This window comes from Trachypithecus francoisi, unplaced genomic scaffold, assembly GCF_009764315.1.
Source record: "Trachypithecus francoisi isolate TF-2019V2 unplaced genomic scaffold, Tfra_2.0 Lachesis_group5, whole genome shotgun sequence".
In the NCBI taxonomy this organism is placed as follows: Eukaryota; Metazoa; Chordata; class Mammalia; order Primates; family Cercopithecidae; genus Trachypithecus; species Trachypithecus francoisi.
Genome location: NW_022681470.1, coordinates 147,638,816 through 147,657,242, shown reverse-complemented (window position 1 = coordinate 147,657,242; position 18,427 = coordinate 147,638,816). Strand labels below are relative to the sequence as shown.

The 18,427-nt window shown below is 62.2% G+C and overlaps 2 protein-coding genes and 1 pseudogene across 5 annotated transcripts in view; 1 reads left to right on the top strand and 2 right to left on the bottom strand.

Annotated features, from left to right (window-relative positions):
- The window catches only part of DOT1L (DOT1 like histone lysine methyltransferase), a 69,507-nt gene extending 57,779 nt beyond the window's left edge, over nt 1-11,728 (top strand). Inside the window, 8 exon segments of the mRNA XM_033195170.1 lie at nt 247-393; nt 2,249-2,363; nt 4,165-4,748; nt 5,123-5,328; nt 7,196-7,260; nt 7,946-8,890; nt 9,479-10,106; nt 11,493-11,728. Coding sequence (XP_033051061.1) covers nt 247-393; nt 2,249-2,363; nt 4,165-4,748; nt 5,123-5,328; nt 7,196-7,260; nt 7,946-8,890; nt 9,479-10,071 — 2,655 coding nt within the window. The 3' untranslated portion in view covers nt 10,072-10,106; nt 11,493-11,728.
- LOC117074200 lies at nt 11,725-13,689 on the bottom strand (annotated as a pseudogene). The gene is made up of 2 exons (XR_004433526.1): nt 13,603-13,689; nt 11,725-12,321 (listed from the first exon to the last, which is right to left on the bottom strand). The product of XR_004433526.1 is annotated as an uncharacterized LOC117074200 (transcript).
- A 1,203-nt stretch (nt 13,690-14,892) lies between these two features.
- On the bottom strand, nt 14,893-18,373 carry PLEKHJ1 (pleckstrin homology domain containing J1). 3 transcript variants are annotated; one of them, XM_033195192.1, is made up of 6 exons: nt 17,901-18,373; nt 17,642-17,652; nt 17,481-17,547; nt 15,892-15,982; nt 15,740-15,803; nt 14,893-15,626 (listed from the first exon to the last, which is right to left on the bottom strand). In XM_033195192.1, exons 1-6 carry the CDS (start codon nt 17,992-17,994, stop codon nt 15,561-15,563), a joined length of 393 nt encoding a protein of 130 aa, XP_033051083.1. In that variant the 5' UTR covers nt 17,995-18,373; the 3' UTR covers nt 14,893-15,560. The 3 variants fall into 3 exon arrangements, with proteins under 3 accessions (XP_033051083.1, XP_033051082.1, XP_033051081.1); XM_033195191.1 differs by having other exon boundaries at nt 17,642-17,709; nt 17,901-18,372; XM_033195190.1 differs by lacking the exon at nt 15,892-15,982 and having other exon boundaries at nt 17,481-17,709; nt 17,901-18,293.
- Between the last annotated feature and the right edge of the window lie 54 nt (nt 18,374-18,427).

The following is an 18,427-nucleotide window of genomic DNA, read 5'->3' as shown; positions in this document are numbered from 1 at the left end:
ACCGAGCTGGGCGGGCAGGCTGCAGGGCACCGATGGGCATTGCTTTCAGACAGCAGGAGCGTGCTGTTCCTCTGGAGGGTCCCAGAGCTGGTGTCCAGGAGGGCCTGACTGCGTGGGGAAGGTTGCAGGGCCTTGGCAGCGTGGGGGCCGCCTTGAGAGAGCTGCAGCAGCCCCCGTCCTGTGGCTGTGGTTCCTTTGTCCTGGAGGGTTGTTGACCCGCGCCTGGGGGCGGGCCTTCGTCTGCAGGGCCTGAGAGAGCGCACCTACGGCAGCGGCGGGGAGCTCATCACCAGCCTGCCCATCAGCATCCCGCTCAGCACCGTGCAGCCCAACAAGCTCCCGGTCAGCATCCCCCTGGCCAGCGTGGTGCTGCCCAGCCGCGCTGAGAGGGCGGTGAGTGGCTCCCAGGATGGCGTCCCCAAGGGTCTTGTTGAGGCAAAACAGAGTTTGGGGTTCTCGAGACCTGGCTCGCTTTGTGAAGTCACAGGCTGTTAAATGATGTCGAGCCTGAGGCAGTGCAGTGAAGGTGGACCGTCCGAAGCCGGGGTGTGTCCGGTGACCTGGGCCGTTGTTATGGCTAGTCTTTTTCTTTTGGGTAAAAGGTGGGTGTGCAAGTGGAGAGGGCCTCGCACCTTCTGGGTTGAGGAGGAGCTCAGAGGCGCACCCTGGCTCCCAGCCTCACTCCTCATGAGGCCCCATTGGCTGCGGTGGCCCTTGTCCTTGCAGCCGCCTCTGGGTTCTCCCACCCAGTGCTGTGCATGCAGAGAATCTCATTTTGTGTAGCATGGGTGGGATTTTCTGGGCATTGAACTGTTTTTTTTACAAGTATACACTTCAGTGTTTTTTTTAGCATTTTCTGTTCTTTTTTATTTGATTTTTTTCGAGACAGAGGCTTGCTCTGTCACCCAGGCTGGAGTGCAATTGTGTGATCTCGACTCACTGCAGTCTCCACCTCCCAGGTTCAAGCAGCTCTCCTGCCTCAGCCTCCCGAGTAGCTGGGATTACAGGCATGCCCCACCACCACACCCAGTTAATCTGCCCCCAACCCCCTGAGACGGAGTCTTGCTCTGTTGCACAGGCTGGGGTGCAGTGGCACGATCTTGCAATCTTGGCTCACTGCAATCTCCGCCTCCTGGGTTCAAGCAGTTCTCCTGCCTCAGCCTCCTGAATAGCTGGGATTACAGGCATGCGCCACCATGCCCAGCTGAGTTTTGTATTTTTAGTAGCGACGGGGTTTCACCGTCTTGGCCAGGCTGGTCTCGAACTCCTGACCTCAGGTGATCCGCCCGCCTCGGCCTCCAAAAGTGCTGGGATTACAGGCATGAGCCACTGCACCCAGCCAACTGTTGTATTTTTAGAGGTGGAGGTTTTGGCATGTTGGTCAGGCTGGTCTCGAACTCCTGGCCTCAGTCGATCCGCCTGGCTCGGCCTCCCACAGTGCTGGGATTCCAGGTATGAGCCCCCGTGCCTGGCCAGTTTTTTGTATTTTTATACACCTCGATCTAATTCAGGACATTTTCTTCAACCCAGAAGTGTTGCCCCCGTCAGCAGTCACTCCCTAGCCGTCCCCCAGCCCCCGGGCCCCCGAACACACTTGTGTCCGGGCCTGTCCCTCCTCTTGGCACGTGAGGGCATTCCCTGTGTGGGCGGAGTGTGCCGTCTTCATCGTGCCCAGTTGATGGGCCCCGGCTTGACTCCCCATTTTGGCGATTGTGAATCATTCTGCTGTGAGCGCTGGGTCCAGGTTTCTGTGTGGATGTAGGTTTGTTCTTTGGCCCGTGTGGGAGCGGAGCTACTGGGTTCTGCGATCATTACTGACCTTTGTTGGACTTGGAGTGTGGTGCGGGGAAGTGCAGGGGGTGGTGGCCGGCGGGTGCGGTCTCGTGAGCGCCCCCACGAGACTGCTGACATTTGTCCATGCTACTCAGAAAACAGCCACTTTCCCTGTTGAGGGTGGGCCGTGGGTTGTTTGGGTGGTGCCCAGTACCCCCTCCCCACAGCCAGACCCCAGGACTCCCGCCTCCTGACCTCCCTGCCTCAGGCCGGCTGCCTCATTCACACACAAGCACTGCCCACCCTCGCTGCGCCACCTGCCCGGGACCCCACTGCAGTTCCCCTACTGCCCTCTTCCCATCCTGGACTGGACGGTGACCCCGGGGGCCTCCCCCAGCCAGCTGCAGCCCTCCACACTCACTGTTTCCAATTGGGTTCTGGGTCTCGCCCCTGACACGAGGTTTTCTCTCTGCAGAGGAGCACCCCCAGTCCCGTGCTGCAGCCCCGCGACCCCTCATCCACACTTGAAAAGCAGATTGGTGCTAATGCCCACGGTGCTGGGAGCAGAAGCCTTGCCCTGGCCCCCGCAGGTAACGCCCCTCCTGTGCCCTACCTTCAGGACTTTGCTGCTGCTGTTCTTCAGGCAGGAGGGCCGGGGTGCTGGGAATGCAACACAGCTTCCTGGGGTGGGGGCTGCTGCCCCGAACCACCAGGCCTCGTTACTGGACACCCTTTCCTGCATGCCACCAGCTGGGATACAGATCGGGCTCAGCTGCAGCCACCGCGGCCTAGTGCCTGCGTCTCCCAACACTGACACCTTGTGCTTGGGTGTATTAATTCAGCCTGTGAGGTCGGCCCCAGCGCTGTCAGGGGCTCCTCTACTCATAGCCTGACTCAGGCTCAGCTCCACACACAGCAGTGCCCAGTGGCACACGACCGTGGGCCTCCATGCTAGTAGCAGCGTGGTTTCTGGTTTCTTCAGAAGCCTGACCAGACTGCTGTTCGCCCAGTTTCTGCAAAGAGCCAGAGAGGACACTGCTTTGGCTTTTGTCAACACTGCAGGCCTGTCTGTTGTGGAAGCCGCAGAGATAGCATGTCAGGGAGCATGGCGGTGTGCCAGTAAAACTTTACTTACAACAACGAAGGGCGCCAGACCCCCAGGCTGGTTTGCTGGCCCTGTGTTGACACGCGGTGTGATGTGGCCACTACCTCTTTAGGAGTAAAAAGTAAAATGGCCGGGCGCGGTGGCTCACTCCTGTAATCCCAGCACCCTGGGAGGCCGAGGAGGGTGGATCACCTGAGGACAGGAGTTTGAGACCAACCTGGCCAACATGGTGAAACCCCGTCTCTACTAAAAGTACAAAAATTAGCCAGGTGTGGTGGCGGGCTTCTGTAATCCCAGCCACTCGGGAGGCTGAGGCACGAGAATCGCTTGATCCTGGGAGGTGGAGGTTGCATTGAGCTGAGATGGTGCCACGGCACTCCAGCCTGAGCAAAAAGAGTAAAACTCCGTCTCAAAAACAAAACAACAACAAAACAAGTCAAGTGCCGCCATTGAGATAGGAGGCTCTAGGGAGGCTGGGCAGGCTTCACAGTTGGCCACGTGAGGGCCCCGGAGAGGCCGCCAAAGCCTGGGCAGCTCTGCCCTCACAGGGTTGGGTTGTGCCCTTGGGATGAGTTCTGCTCTGCAAGAGGCAGTGATAGTTTCGGGAGGTTTTCAACTGGGTGGCAAACAGCCAACTCCAGAAGCGCCTCACCGCGCCCCTGCACTGAGGCCTCATTGACAGAAGCAGGGAGGCTGCCCTTTGTCCTTGGGTGGTCGTGGAAGTGCACCACTCATCGTGGGCTGGGAAGCATCGTGGGCTGGGAAGCATCGTGGGCTGGGAAGCATCGTGGGCTGGGAAGCACGGCTGCAGCCTCCAGGCGGCCATGGCTCGGAGCGTTCCAGCTGAGTTGTCCTCTGAGAACAGGTGGGAGGGAGGCCACTCAGCCTTGGGCTTTCCTCATGGTGTCTCTGAGCTCACGGGGCCAGAGGGCAACTTACTCAGAGGAAGCCCAGCTCAGCGGGGAGCCCGCACCAGGAGGCTTCTTGGGAGGCAGCATCTCAGCTGGGACCTGCAGGGCACAGGCAGCCCAGATGGTGGGAGGAGGCACAGGGTCAGTCCTGAGCCCTGAGCTTGCCCAGAGAGCCTTGTGGTTCCACCCCAGAGGGGCCATTTTCAGACTGCAGCCCTGCTCCCCACTTCCCTGCCTCTCCTGGAGCCCACAGAGCTCCTGGAGGGTGGTGCTCCCACAGCCTGGCTTTCTCTTTGGCGCAGTGGGGCCCAGCATCCGCCCCTGTGGACTGAGCCTGTCCTGTGTTCCCTGACACCCGCATGTCCTTCCTGGCAGGCTTCTCCTATGCTGGCTCTGTGGCCATCAGCGGGGCCTTGGCGGGCAGCCCGGCCTCTCTCACACCTGGAGTCGAGCTGGCCACCTTGGATGAGTCCTCCAGCTCTGGGAGCCTTTTTGCCACTGTGGGGTCCCGCAGCTCCACACCACAGCACCCCCTGCTGCTGGCACAGCCCCGGAACTCGCTCCCGGCCTCTCCCGCCCACCAGCTCTCCTCCAGCCCCCGGCTTGGTGGGGCTGCCCAGGGCCCGCTCACCGAGGCCAGCAAGGGGGACTTGCCCTCAGATTCCGGTTTCTCAGATCCTGAGAGTGAGGCCAAGAGGAGGATCGTGTTCACCATCGCCACTGGTGCGGGCAGTGCCAAACAGTCGCCCTCCAGCAAGCACAGCCCCCTGACCGCCAGCGCCCGTGGGGACTGTGTGCCGAGCCACGGGCAGGACAGCCGCAAGCGCGGGCGGCGGAAGCGAGCATCGACAGGGACGCCCAGCTTGAGCGCGGGCGTGTCCCCCAAGCGCCGAGCCCTGCCGTCCGTCGCTGGCCTTTTCACACAACCTTCAGGGTCTCCCCTCAACCTCAACTCCATGGTAAGGACGGGGACCGGCGGGGCTGGGGAGCACGGCCTGTGAAAGAAAGACCAGAGGGAAGTGGGGGCTATGACTGAGTCTGGCAGCCTGGGAGGAAGCAGCCGACAGCTGCCTGCAAGCTTCTTCATCCTTGGCTGTGGGGCCTTGGTGGGGGTGGGCACATGAGGAGGAGGTGTGGGGGGCTCTGGGATTGCGGGGTCGTGTGTGAGGACCGGGAGGAACCAGGATGGGGGCTGCACTGGCCACTGGGCAGGGCGTCAGTTTCCTCAGGAAACCCTGGGGTGCAGACAGGAGCCTCCTGGGGCCGTGGGGCTCTCTTGCCTTGGGGTCCCAGGTCTGTGGTGTGTGCATCCGCTGTGTCTGTCTGCCCTCAGGTCAATAACATCAACCAGCCCCTGGAGATTACAGCCATCTCGTCCCCTGAGACCTCCCTGAAGAGCTCCCCTGTGCCCTACCAGGACCACGACCAGCCCCCCGTGCTCAAGAAGGAGCGGCCTCTGAGCCAGACCAATGGGGCACACTACTCCCCGCTCACCTCGGACGAGGAGCCAGGCTCTGAGGACGAGCCCAGCAGCGCCCGGCGAGTCCAGGGGCCTGGAGGGGGACAGGGCCTGGCAGCAGGGGCAGGAGGTGCCTGCTCACCGTGTGCATGTGTGGGTGGGGAGGACTGGCAGGCTCTGAGGGGGTGCCCTGGACGGGAGGGAGGCATCTGTTTAGTGAAGGGCCTCCCCGCAGGTCCTGGGCCCTGTTCCGGGCAGGGCTGGCCTCCCGGGCCATTCAGGAGGGGGGACACGAGCAGGGCCACCAGTTAGAAGAGTCAGGCCAAGGAGGAGGAGCTAAGTGCAGCAGGAGGGAAGTTTCAGCAGTGACGCGTCTGGGGGTCTCATCCACATGTCTCGCCCAGTGTATTACAGTGGCTTTATTAGATAAAATTCACATATTATATTCTCCATTTAAAGTGTGCAACATTACCACTGCCTAAATCCAGAACCTTCCATCATGTTCTGAGAAAATCTCATCCCCTTGGAACACTCACTCCCCCTCCCTCCCCAGAGCCCTTGGCACCCTCCCCCACCCTACTTTCTGTCTTCATGAATGTGAGGGCTCTAGGGACCTCCTAGGAGCGGAATCACACAGGATGTGTCCTTTTGTGTCTGGCATCTCTCAGCAGGACATCCTCAAGGTGCATCCTCGGCCGCTTTCGTGGCTGGGTGGTGCTCTGCCATCTATCCGCCCATTGCGCTGGGCTTGCTTACCCTTGGTGGTTGTGAGCAGCGCTGCTGTGGCCACGGGCGTGCATGTTTCTGTTCGGAAGCGAGTTTCCCGTTTCCTGGTGCCTGGGCAGAGGTGCTGGGTGCCCTGTGCGCTCCAGCAGCCGCACCATTCCACCCTGCCGCCACGGGTGCACGAGGGTCTGAGGTCCCCACATCGGCACCACACTGAATTTCTTGTTTTGATTCTACCCATCCGAGTCGTTGTGAAATGACATAACGTTGTAGGGTTTTTTGCTTTTTTTTTTTTTTTTTTTTGAGACACAGATCTTGATCTGTCGCCCAGGCTGGAGTGCGGTGGCGCAATCTTGGCTCACTGCAACCTCCACTTCCTGGGTTCAAGTGATTCTCCTGCCTCAGCGTCCTGAGTAGCTGCAGCTACAGGCACACGCTACCACCGTGCCTAGTTCGTTTTTTTGCTTTATAGAGAGAGGGTTTTGCCATGTTGCCCAGGCTGGTCTCAAACTCCTGGCCTCAAGCATTCCACCTCCCTCTGCCTCCCAGCATGCTGGGATTATAGGCGTGTGCCATCATAGCCAGCCCTAAGTGTGCTTTTGGTGGTGTTCTAAGTCAATTCATTTTGCTCCTTTCCCACAGGTACATGCACGTGTCACATAAAAAACATCCTAGCACTTGGGTGCTCTTTTTGCATTGGGATTGCTCAGCTTAGTGGTTTCCAGGATCTTTGGGAATTCGTGTGTCCTTGGTGTGTTCTTGGGACACTGGATCAAAGCGACTCCATGCAGTGTGTGGTTGGGTGCGGCTCCATGTGCTGACCTGCACTGCTGTGGCATTGTTTGCCACCGGTTGCGCCAAGGCGTAAGGGGGGCAGGGAGATGAAGGTAGGGAGAGAGCTGTGTCTGGGATTCTCACACTCCTGTGTGCTGGGAAATCGCCTCTCCCATTCGGCTGCCGCACCTAACCTCTTGGCTCCTTGTCCCAGGAGAGGCCCTGGAGCCCCTGCCGGGACAGTGCCTTTGTGGCGCAACGGGGGTGGATCCCAGGGCCCAGCCGCCCAGTCGAGGCCTGGCCCAGGGTGGCTGCATGGATCCCGTCTGGGCCCGGTGCCTCTTGCTCACTGCCTCCCAAGCTCCCGGGGCGGTTGGCTTTCAGTATGGGTGTCGTTCTTAGCATACAACTGGGTTTCAAGCATTAATGACCTTTTTTTCTTAACAGAATTGAGAGAAAAATTGCAACAATCTCCTTAGAAAGCAAATCTCCCCCGAAAACCTTGGAAAATGGTGAGTAACAAGTGTTTTGGGACGTGGCCAGGCCTGTCCGTGCGGCCGTGGTGCCTGGTCAGTGCTGCTGACCCACTGGCTGGCCTGCTGCGTAGTGTCCTGCGTGGGTGCCAACAACTGGGGCGCTGGGCTTCCAGAACTGCCTCTGGGAGGCCCAAGGCCTCCGCACATGCGCCGTGCTCCCGCAGTGGGTGGCTGACCTGCGGGGATCGCCACCTTGGGTCCCATTTCCTCTGCACCCTGGCCTTCCCCCCGAGTGGTACCTGCTTTCATGCCCCGCCCTGCCTGCGTCCTCGGTGAAGTCCCTGACCTGCTCTGGGGCAGCCCTACCTTACCTCCCAGAGGCCTGCTGGCCTCAGCATTTTCCCCAGAGCTAAGGGAGAGCTCATGGCCTTCTCTGAGATCCGCTTCAGCTGCCTCGATCCTGTCCTCTGCCCTCCTGACCCGTCCAGTCCCATCCCCTGCCATGTCATCCTGTGCTGTACCCCTCCTGTCCCATCCCATCTTGTCTCCTCCCATCCCCTTCCCTTCTGTCCTGGCCCTTCCTTTTCTTTTTGGCATCTTCAGTGTCTGTGGCCAGCCCTGCCTGCAGAGTTGCCTGTGCCGTGGCAGCAGCCCCAGTCAGCCTCATGGGTAGCCCAGGCAGGTGCTCTGGGCTCAGACCTCTGCCTCTCCTCTGTGCCAGGTGGTGGTTTGGCGGGAAGGAAGCCCACGCCCGCGAGCGAGCCAGTCAACAACAGCAAGTGGAAGTCGACTTTCTCGCCCATCTCTGACATCGGCCTGGCCAAGTCTGCAGACAGCCCGCTGCAGGCCAGCTCCGCCCTCAGCCAGAACTCCCTGTTCACGTTCCGGCCCGCCCTGGAGGAGCCCCCTGCCGATGCCAAGCTGGCCACCCACCCCAGGAAAGGCTTTCCCGGCTCTCTGTCGGGGACTGACGGACTCAGCCCGAGCACCAACCCTGCCAACGGCTGCACCTTTGGCGGGGGCCTGGCCGCGGACCTGAGTTTACACAGCTTCAGCGATGGTGCTTCTCTTCCCCACAAGGGCCCCGAGGCGGCCAGCCTGAGCTCCCCGCTGAGCTTCCCCTCGCAGCGTGGCAAGGAGGCCTCGGACGCCAACCCTTTTCTGAGCAAGAGGCAGCTGGACGGCCTGGCTGGGCTGAAGGGCGAGGGCAGCCGCAGCAAGGAGGCAGGGGAGGGCGGCCTGCAGCTGTGCGGGCCCACGGACAAGACCCCGCTGCTGACCGGCAAGGCCGCCAAGGCCCGAGACCGCGAGCTCGACCTCAAGAATGGCCACAACCTCTTCATCTCCGCTGCGGCCGTGCCTCCCGGAAGCCTCCTCAGCGGCCCCGGCCTGGCCCCGGTGGCGTCCTCCGCAGGCGGCGCGGCGTCCTCCACCCAGACGCACCGGCCCTTCTTGGGCCCCTTCCCGCCGGGACCGCAGTTTGCGCTCGGCCCCATGTCCCTGCAGGCCAACCTCGGCTCCGTGGCCGGCTCCTCCGTGCTGCAGTCGCTGTTCAGCTCTGTGCCGGCCGCCGCAGGCCTGGTGCACGTGTCGTCCGCTGCCACCAGACTGACCAACTCGCACGCCATGGGCAGCTTTTCCGGGGTGGCAGGCAGCACAGTTGGAGGTAGGCAGGGCGGCTGCCCCCGCGCCCCCGCCGGCGGCCCCTTCCTTTGCAGGTTTCCTTCCACGCTCTCTGGCGCCAGGAGCTAAGCTGCAGGTCCCCTCGTGCTGGCTGGTCCCCGCTGTCCCGGCATGGTCGCGAACCCCAGTCCTGTGGGGAGAGGGCTCACGCTGAGTCCATGTGTCTTGGGTTCTTTGGTTGTAACCGCGTCCCTCTTGTTTTCAGAAGGCCACGGCGCGCAGGGCCACCAGAGCATTACTTTCTCCCGTGGAGGTCACCTGCTAAGTGTGGCCGCCCGGGCTCTGGAAGGCTCTGGGAGCTGGTGTTGGGTAAGAGCGAGTCCCCGCAGTTCCTGCCCAGACAGGGCGGAGAGGAGCTGCTGGGGGAGCGGCCTGGCCTTGGGGCTGCTGCGGGGCGGGCGGCCGGAGGGCGGGCCACCATGAGCCTGGCCTGAGCCGCTGTTTGCGCTTGGTGCCCGCACGCGCCCGGCGCCTCCGTTTCGCTTCCCTTTTTGTGAGCCTGCGGCTGCTTCTCTGCGCTTGCCTGGATGCTGCCGCCTGTTGAAGCTGCGTTTTTCTCTCCTGTTTGCAGGTGTCTTTAACCACGCGGTGCCTTCCGCCTCTGCTCATCCGTTTGGAGCCCGTGTCGGCCGCGGGGCTGCATGTGGCAGTGCCACGCTGGGCCCGAGCCCGCTGCAGGCGGCGGCCTCTTCCTTTCAGGCCCCGGCCTCGGTTGAGACCCGGCCGCCCCCTCCGCCTCCGCCTCCCCCGCTGCCCCCGCCTGCGCACCTGGGCCGGCCCCCCGCGGGGCCGCCCGTCCTCCACGCCCCGCCTCCACCTAACGCCGCCTTGCCTCCTCCCCCAACGCTGCTGGCCTCTAACCCTGAGCCCGCGCTTCTGCAGAGCCTCGCGTCCCTCCCGCCTAACCAAGCTTTCTTGCCCCCCACCTCTGCTGCCTCTCTGCCGCCTGCTAACGCCTCTTTGTCTATCAAGCTCACCTCCCTCCCGCACAAGGGCGCCCGCCCCTCCTTCACGGTGCACCACCAGCCCCTGCCCCGGCTGGCCCTGGCCCAGGCCGCGCCCGGGATCCCGCAGGCCAGCGCCACGGGGCCGTCCGCGGTGTGGGTGTCCCTCGGCATGCCGCCTCCCTATGCCGCGCACCTTTCGGGGGTTAAGCCGCGATAAAGACCTTGCTTAGCTAGCAGTGCGTATTGTGTAAGGTAAGGCCAGAGCCCCGCGTGGTGGCTCACTCCAGACACTGAACTGTCCTTCCTTTGGCAGAGAAGATGGCCACAGGGCTTGGCAGAAGTCCCGGGGGTCCTGAGAAGGGAAAAGGGAGCGAGCCAGGGAGACCAGGGAGATAGTCGCGCGAGAGGGACTGCAGGACGGGCACCAGCCGTGGAGTGGCCTGAGTGTGTTGGGTTCCAGCTGCCCGCAGCTGGGTCCCTGTGGTGATGCCGCAGGACTGAGGCCAGCCCTGGGGGCAGCTGTGCCAGTCCCTGTGGGTGAGGCTCACGGGGTGCCGGGCCAGGGGGCTGGGGGCTCTAGCTCCTAGAGCAGCCTCCAGGGCTCCATCTGCACCAGGTGCAGGTCACTCATGACAGGTGGCATGGCTTGGTGCCGTTCTCCAGGCGTCCAGCGTGTAGCAGGCACCGTGCTGGCTGCAGAGGTCCTGGGGAGCCAGGGTGGCTGGATGGATGCCTCTGGTCGGGGCTGTCTGGCTGGTGGCCTCAGATACCCCTCATAGGGAGCCAGTGAGGCCCCTGGTGCCCCACCTGCCTGGGGGCTGATGGGTTCCTGGCAGGGTCGAGAGGCAAGCTCTGTGCCCTGTGTGTTGGGGCTCCCTTGCTAGACATGGCTGATGGCGGCCACACTGCTCTGTGGTTGTGGCCCACAGCCAGGGGCTTTCAGCCGCTCCGATGTCAGCACCGCATTGGGCGGGTGAGTGTAGATCGTGTCCACCTTCGAGACCAGGAGGAAGTTGGAGGCAGGAGTGATTTTGATGACGTGAGGCCTTGAGGGAATGTCCTGTCCACTCCTCCCCTGGGAGTCTGTGGAGACTCTGGCTGCTGACCTGGGGACCACGTGGTGTGCCCGGCAGCGCAGTGCGGAGGTGTCCTCTGCTCGTCCCTGGCCTTCTGCCTCGTGGGGGAGCCCTGGGACGAAGGCCTTCCTGGGCGAGTCCAAAGCCCGCCGGGCAAGGAGAGGAGGACTGGGAGCCAGGAGCCAAGGCGGAGGCCGTGGCCGGGGCTGGTCGGCCAGGCGGGTCGGTGCGGGCACCTGCGGGCTGAACAAGCTATGCTGGGTCTCGTAGGAGATGAGCTGCAGGTAGGGTGGCTTTAGCTGAACTCGGCTGTGTGTCTCCTTTGGAGGAATGCCGGAGCTTGGCCTGCGTGTCCAGGTGTCAGGCTCCCTGGGTCTGCCACGGGGCACGCCCATCATCTGTTGCGGTTAGAGGGAGCTGGCACCATGCCTGTCATGGTGCTGGCCCCAGGTGGCCTGCGTGCTCGTGGGAGGCCTCGGTCCCCAGCCTGGGTGAGTGTTGGGCTCCCCCAGGCACGATGGTAACCTCAGGTGGTCGCTCTTCCCACTGTGCCCTTCTGCAGGTAACTAGGATTTCTACCTCAACCGCGAGACCTATGCAAGGACGGTGTGGACCAACTCGCGCCCGTGGCATGGTGCCCACCGGCCTGCCGGGCTCCCACCCCTGGATGGCAGAGGCGAGGATGGACGGGAGCTCCACTGTGAATCGGCGGCGCACGCCGCAGGAGGCTGGGACTGGTCCAGTTTGTACTGTCGATAGTTTTAGATAAAGTATTTATCATTTTTTAAAAAGTATAAACAATTCCGACTTATTTTATTCCATCTAAGTGGTAAAAGGCAACCTATTGAGAAATATAAATATCTATATATGAGAGATCTATATAAAGACACGTGTCTGCAGGGCGGGCCCACCAGCGGATTCGCCGACAGCCTGCCCCGGTGCTATCTCGTCCCCAGGCCCGCGCCTGCCTCCACCCGCTTGGTGCTGACTAGACGCTGACAACGCCGAACCCCGTTCTCAGAAACGCCGCCCGGCCAGCTCCCCCGACGCACTGCTCCCGTACCAAAGGCAGGCCCGTCACCACCACATTCCTCGGAGGCCCCGGCCGCGGCCTGAGCCCCTTCCTGAGCCCCTGGCGCCTGCCCTGAGCTCTTCACCTCTACCCCGGCACTGTGAACCCTTAGACTGTTCACCCTCCGGGGCTTGGGTCGCGCCCTTGCACGAGAATGGGTCTGCGCGGTGGCGTAGCTGGCCGCGTGCTGTGCGATGGTGCTGTGAGGACGGCGCAGGCACGTTTAACAAGTGCATTTACTTTTGTATTTCTCGGCTGTCCATGGCTCGCAGCGTGCCCCGCGATGTGGGGCAGGCCTGTTGTGGGTCCGTTGGTGTTTCTGTACAGGAGAGAGTCACACTAATGAGTGGCAGTATTTTATAGAGATGTGATGAGAATTTATAAATTTCATAGATTTGACAGCTTTTATTTTTAGATGGTATAATGCACAGTGAAGAGGGGAAAAAAGCGAGGGGAAAAACCTTATTTATTCAAACAGTGCACGAAGTGGCCCCAGGGTTGGCCCCCACCCCAGACCCCTCAGTTGCAGCTCCCAGCAGCCCAGACAGAGCTGCCGGCGCCCCTGCCTGCCCCACATCCCCTTCCTGTCAGGGTCACGCCTGGCACCCGTCCCTTAAAGCCTGTGGTGGCTCTCCCAGCTGCTGTGGATGTGGTGGGGCCGGGGTGCACTGCTGAAGCCTGGCCTCTCTGGCCTTAGGCCCTGGGGTGATGTTGGCCCCCCACTCTGCAGCCTGGGGGGTGCCTGGGACTGGGTGTGGAAGGAGAGGCGCTGAGGCCGGGGTGTGGCAGGCAGGCAGGGCCACTCTGGTGCTTCGGGAGCCCTGCAGTCGGCCTGGGTTGTCTGGGGAGTGGTGGGAGTGTCTCCAAGTGCCCTCCTTGGAGGATGGGATCTGGGAGTCCGAGCTGCCCACACCTGACCCCGGGCTGTGTGGCACTCCCTGAGCCCACCTTCTCAAGTGCTTGCGCCTGTGAGGTGGCATCCGGGAGCCCCTTCCCCAGGGTGCCACAGATCCACCCTCCAGGTGTCAGCCCTGCGTTCCGGTTCCCAAGGGCAGGATGGACACACATCATGTCCCTACCACGTTTTCCTACCACGTGGCCTCCAGAGGGAGCCGAGGAGGAAAGGCTTCTGTGGTTGCTAGGTGGGCAAGTCCTGTGTGTGAAGGCCTGGAAGACCCCTGCTTGTGCCTGGTGGGGGGATGCTGCCTCCCCCTGGCCCCCAACAACCTCTCAGACCCCCGTCCCCCAGTATAGTTGAGTTCTGAAGATGGTGCTCCAGACCTGTCCCTTAGGTGGCGCCCAGCGCCTTCCCCGCCCCGCGTTGGTGCTCTCAGCTCGAAGGTGCTGTGCCTCTGCCTGAGCCCCAAGCCCTGAGCCTGGCCTTCAGGACGGGCAGCCCGCTCCATGTCGCCATGGGCCCGATATGCTGCAGGGTTGATGGCAGAGAAGGCATGGAGTCCCTGGTCTAGAACAAGACACATTCTTTAAACACTGTATCACTTCTGCCTCCCTCTAGGGGACAGTGGCAGTCCCGGTGCCACCGCGGGTCCTGCAGACGGGCCATGCAGGGCTCCTGCCCACGCAGCCCATATCCACACACAGACGACCGTGTGTTCAGGGCGTACACTGGGTCTCGGAGCCACTGGCCCAGGCAGAAGTCTCCTTGAGCCCACTGGGTCACATGCATGTCACCACACGTGAGCTAGTGTGGTGCTGCCTGTGGACACTCTTCCTGTTCTGAGCCCTGGACCCGTGTCCCTCTTGGGCACTCCCAGACTGAGGGGGGGTGTATGGCAGGTGGCGGGATGGCTGTGGAGCCTGGTGATCTTGGAGCCTGGTGCTGGCACCTGGTCTGAGTTTCCATGGACAGCCGGCGGGGACCTGTGCTGCTGCTGCTGCTGCTGACTGTGGGCAGGCGGGCGGCGCCTGGGAGTGGCTCTTGCTCAGGAATTGATAGGAACCCTAATGACTAGGACACCCCCTCCTTGGCCCACAGAGGCACACACGGTGACTTATTTAAATGACTTCCCCCTTAATTTATCTGCCCCCAAGACGCGTCAGTCTGTTCAGTGGTCAGCAGGGGACCCCCCGCCCGCCAGCTGACTGCCCTCGTCATCGGTGGTCAGATCCTCCCCCCCGCCCCGCCCCGCCCCGCCAAAACAACACGCTGCTGGTCTGTGTCAGCCTTTGTAACACGCGGGAGGCTCTGCCGTGTCTTTCTGGTGAACTGTACTTTGGATTGCGCGCATTGTCACGGTCCGCCCCCGGGCTGCGGGCGCCCCTCCCTCCGGGCACCCCTGCATTCTGCATCCCCACCTCTAGACGCTGTAATAAACAGACCGTTTTCACTTGGACCTGGTGTGAATGGCAGCCTTTCTTCTGGGTGGCATGAGGCATCTCCTGGTGGTGAGAGGCCCCGGCTAGTGTCATCGCTGAAGCAGGGGGAGTGGAGGGCCTAGGGGCGCCCCTAGCAGAAGCTCCGGGGCTGACACCAGGACACCCTGGCCTTGGGGAGGCTTATGACTGCGCCAGGCCACAGGCAAACGGCCTTCTGACGAACGAAAAACCAGATCTGCAACCCCAATGACATGAGCAGAGTCCTTTTCACACCAGATGGACCAAAGCCAGCCAGCCCAGGCCCCAGCCACACTCCGGGAGGACCCATGAATGCCAGAGGCGGGACCCCAGGTCACCACAGGATTCCTGATAACACACAGCAGCCCCGTGCTCCCCAGGCCTGTGTCCCAGCCTCCACCTGTCCTGGCTGGGGATTCCAGCTCTCCCCTCAGTGCAGGGGGCCCAGCCCCTGCCTCTCAGGACCCCGAGCTTTACTTCCCTTGGGTGGGGGCTCCCCAGCTGCCCCTCCCTTCTCCTTCACTTCACCGCCATCCAGTGTGGAAAAGAGGTACCTTTATTTGAACAGGACAAGCACCCTGACTCCAGGGCAACCACTTCCCCAGGCGCACAGCCAGGGCCCTCCTGTCTGCAGGAGAATTCACAGCTGGTGGGGGCTCGTCCCCCGTGCCATTCACAGCTTTATCTGGCTCTGTACATTCATCAGTGGGGGCAAGGCGCCACGCCAGCAGCCCAGGGGCTCGCCAGGCCCTGGGTGCACACAACTCAGGCCGGGCACCCGTGGGAGGGCGTGTATCCTGCAACAGCACTTGGCACCAGGTGCCAGGCCAGTCAGGTGGGTCTTGGGGCCCCGGAGAGGGCAGCTTGCTGGGCAGTTTCACAAAATGCAGCCCCTGCCCACACCCAGCTGGCTTCAGGCTTTGGATGTCTCCGAACCAAAAACCTCCCACTGAAATCCAGGTGTGATGGCTGGATGTGACGGCTCATGCCTGTGACCCCAGCGACTTGAGAAGCTGAGGCAGGATGATCACGTGAGTCCAGAAGGTCAAGGTCACAGTGAGCTGTGGCACCACTGCACTGTAGCCTGGGCAACACAGTGAGACCCTGATCCAAAAACCAAACAAAATCCAGGCATGGCCAAGCGACTCACGGCTGGGCAGGGCCAGTCCTGTCCAGCGGCACGCCGACTGCCATGCCCTGCGCTCATGCCTGCAAGCCACTCAGCTGGAACCTGGCCTCCTCGGATATGCCGAACTGCTCCAGGGGGTCCTGTGGGGTGGACAGGTGGCCATTAGCCAGGGCCGGAGGACTGCCTCTGCCACCTGCAGCCCCGCCCCGGCCACCTGCAGCCCCGCCCCGGCCCTCTGCAGCCCTGCACACACCTTGCCTGTCACCTTCCGGATTTCATTCCTGTAGAAGACGAGGCTTCTCCGCATGAACTCGTAGCTGGGGAAGAGGGTGGCACGGGGTCAGCTGCCTGCTCTGCATGGCTGCTGTGCCCACCCCAGTGGTGCCCACCACCGCCTGGCCCCACCTGGCCTGACGCAGAGCCTCCATCCACTCCTGACACTGCTCCTCGCTGCTGCACTCAAAGTGGTACTTCCTCTCAGGATCCTCGATGAAGCCTGGGGAGGGAGCACCTGTGGTCGGTCCTGCCCAAAACCACAGGGGCAGCTTCCTCTTGCCACTGCCCAAAACTGTTCCTCCTCTGGCCCCCACAAAGATGTGTTCATGTCCTGAACTCTCAGAACCCGTGAGTGTGGCCCTGTATGGAAATAGGGTCTTGGCAAATAAACTAGTGAAAATGAGGTTGTCGCCAGACACACTGGCTCACGCCTGTAATCCCAGCACTTTGAGAGGCTGAGGTGGGAGGATTGCTTGAGCTCAGGAGTTCGAGAGCAGCCTGGGTGACATAGCAAAATCCCCGCCTCTATAAAAACAAATTAGCCGGGTGTGGTGGTGGGGCCTTGTAGGCCCAGCCATTCTGGAGTCAGAAGTGGGAGGATCGCTTGAGCCAAGGGGGTTGAAGCTGCAGTGAGCTGTGATCACGCTACTGCACTCCAGCCTGGGAAACAAAAGATTCTGTCTCAAAAATTTAAAAAAAAAAAAAAAAAGAGGACCGGGTACAGTGGCTGGAGCCTGTAATCCCAGCACTTCGGGAGGCCAAGGCAGGATGATCACCTGACGTCAGGAGTTCGAGACCAGCCTGGCCAACATGGCAAAACGCCGTCTCTACTAAATATACAAAAATTAGCTGAGCATGGTGGTGCACGCCCATAATCCCGGCTACTTGGGAGGCTGAGGCAGGAGAATCACTTGAACCCTAAAGGGGGAAGTTGCAGTGAGCCTAGATCACGCCACTGCACTCCAGCCTGGGCGACAGAGCAAGACCCTGTCTCAAAAAATAAATAAATAATAAAGTAAAAAGCGGTTGTCAGGGTGGGCCCTAAATTCTGCTCGGCATCTGTGTAGAAGGGGAAATGTGGGCACAGATGTGATGCAGGGAGGACAAGCTGACACTGCCACAAACCAAGGAACCTGTAGGATGCTGGCCGCCACTAGCAACTGGGAAATTCCCCTCGGCCTCAGAAGGACCCAGCCCCACCAACACCTTCATCTAGGACTTCTGGCTTCCAGAACTGTAGAGAATGTTTCTGATATCTAAGCCACCTGACCTGTGAAATTCTGACAGCCACTCTGGCAAACCAGCAGGGACTCCATCTTTCCCCGCAGAAGGGAATCTCTTAAGACCCAGGAGAACACCCCCCTCTCACTCCCCCTACCCCCACCTAATGCTAGACCCATGCTAGTTGTGGCAGTTGGGAAACGCTTTGGGTGGGGCTGGCCCAGCCTCTCTGTGAGTACAGCCTGGGCCCACAGGGAAGAAAGAGCAGAGTCTGGAAGGGACCCAAGCTTAAGTGGACTTGGCAGGTGGGCAGGATGGTGCCCGCCAGGAGAACCTGACCTTGAGCTGCCCGTGGACAATGCATTCTTATGTCTGAGGAGGGTGGCGCCAGGCTGGGGACACAGAGGAGGCCTTGAGCGCCTGGGGAGGGGACAGTTGCAGCGCTGCTGGTGCCCTGGGCTGCGGGAGGCGCCGCTGGCTTCCCTAGCGCCACTCACTGATGGAGAAGGCGCTGGGCTCTTCCCGGATGACTCTGCAGCGCTCCAGCAGCAGGGCTCCGACGGGCTGGAGGAGACACGGGCGCCGGGACGGAGCGGTGAGCACCTGGCCTCCGCGGGGCCCAGCCTGGGACCCGCCCGCGCGCCCTCGACGCCCCTACCTCGGCCTCGTCTGTCCGGAAGTAGAAGAGGAAATTCACCACCAGCTTCACCAGCCGCCGCTTCAGCACTGCGGGCACAGCGCGCGCTCAGGGGCGCAGGCAGCCCCCGCCCGGACCCCGGCCTCCCGCCCCCGGCGCCCCGACCCGGAATCCGGCCTCCGGCACCTGCGCCCGGACCGCGGCCCCGGTCTCCCGCCCCGGGCCCCCGGCCCCGGCCTCCCACCCCTGGCACTGTCCCGGTCTCCCGGGTCCCGCTCACCGCTGCCCTTCTTGGGGCCCCTCATGCCCAGCTCGGCCGCCATCTCGGCCGGCTGCCGGGACAGCGCCTGCAGCTCCTTCTCGTTGTACCGCATGGCTTCGCGGGGAACGGGAACCCGGACCGCGCCCTCCCGGCCGCCGTCCCCGTTCACGCCGGGGCCGGCGCCAAAAAGGTCTCAGTGCGCAGACACGGAAGCACGGCCGGGGCTAGTGCGCCTGCGCACTTTGGGCCGGCCATGCCGCCAGTCTCCACTGCGTGGCGCTGGCGACCTGGGGCGGGGGGGGGGGGGGGGGGGGGGGGGGGGGGTGCACGGATTGGTAGCGGAGACGGACAGTCGTTACATAACCATTAAACTGAAATAAACGAGACCAAGCTGGAACCGCATCAGGGACCCCCGCGATGGCTAGCACCCCTTCCTAGAGCGGCCAGGCGCAGGCAGAGGGAGCGATAACGTCTCCCGGAGAGTGTTAGCCGCCCCTCGCGAGTTAGCCCAGCGCGGCCGCAGCAAACCAAAGGTTCGTTGGGAG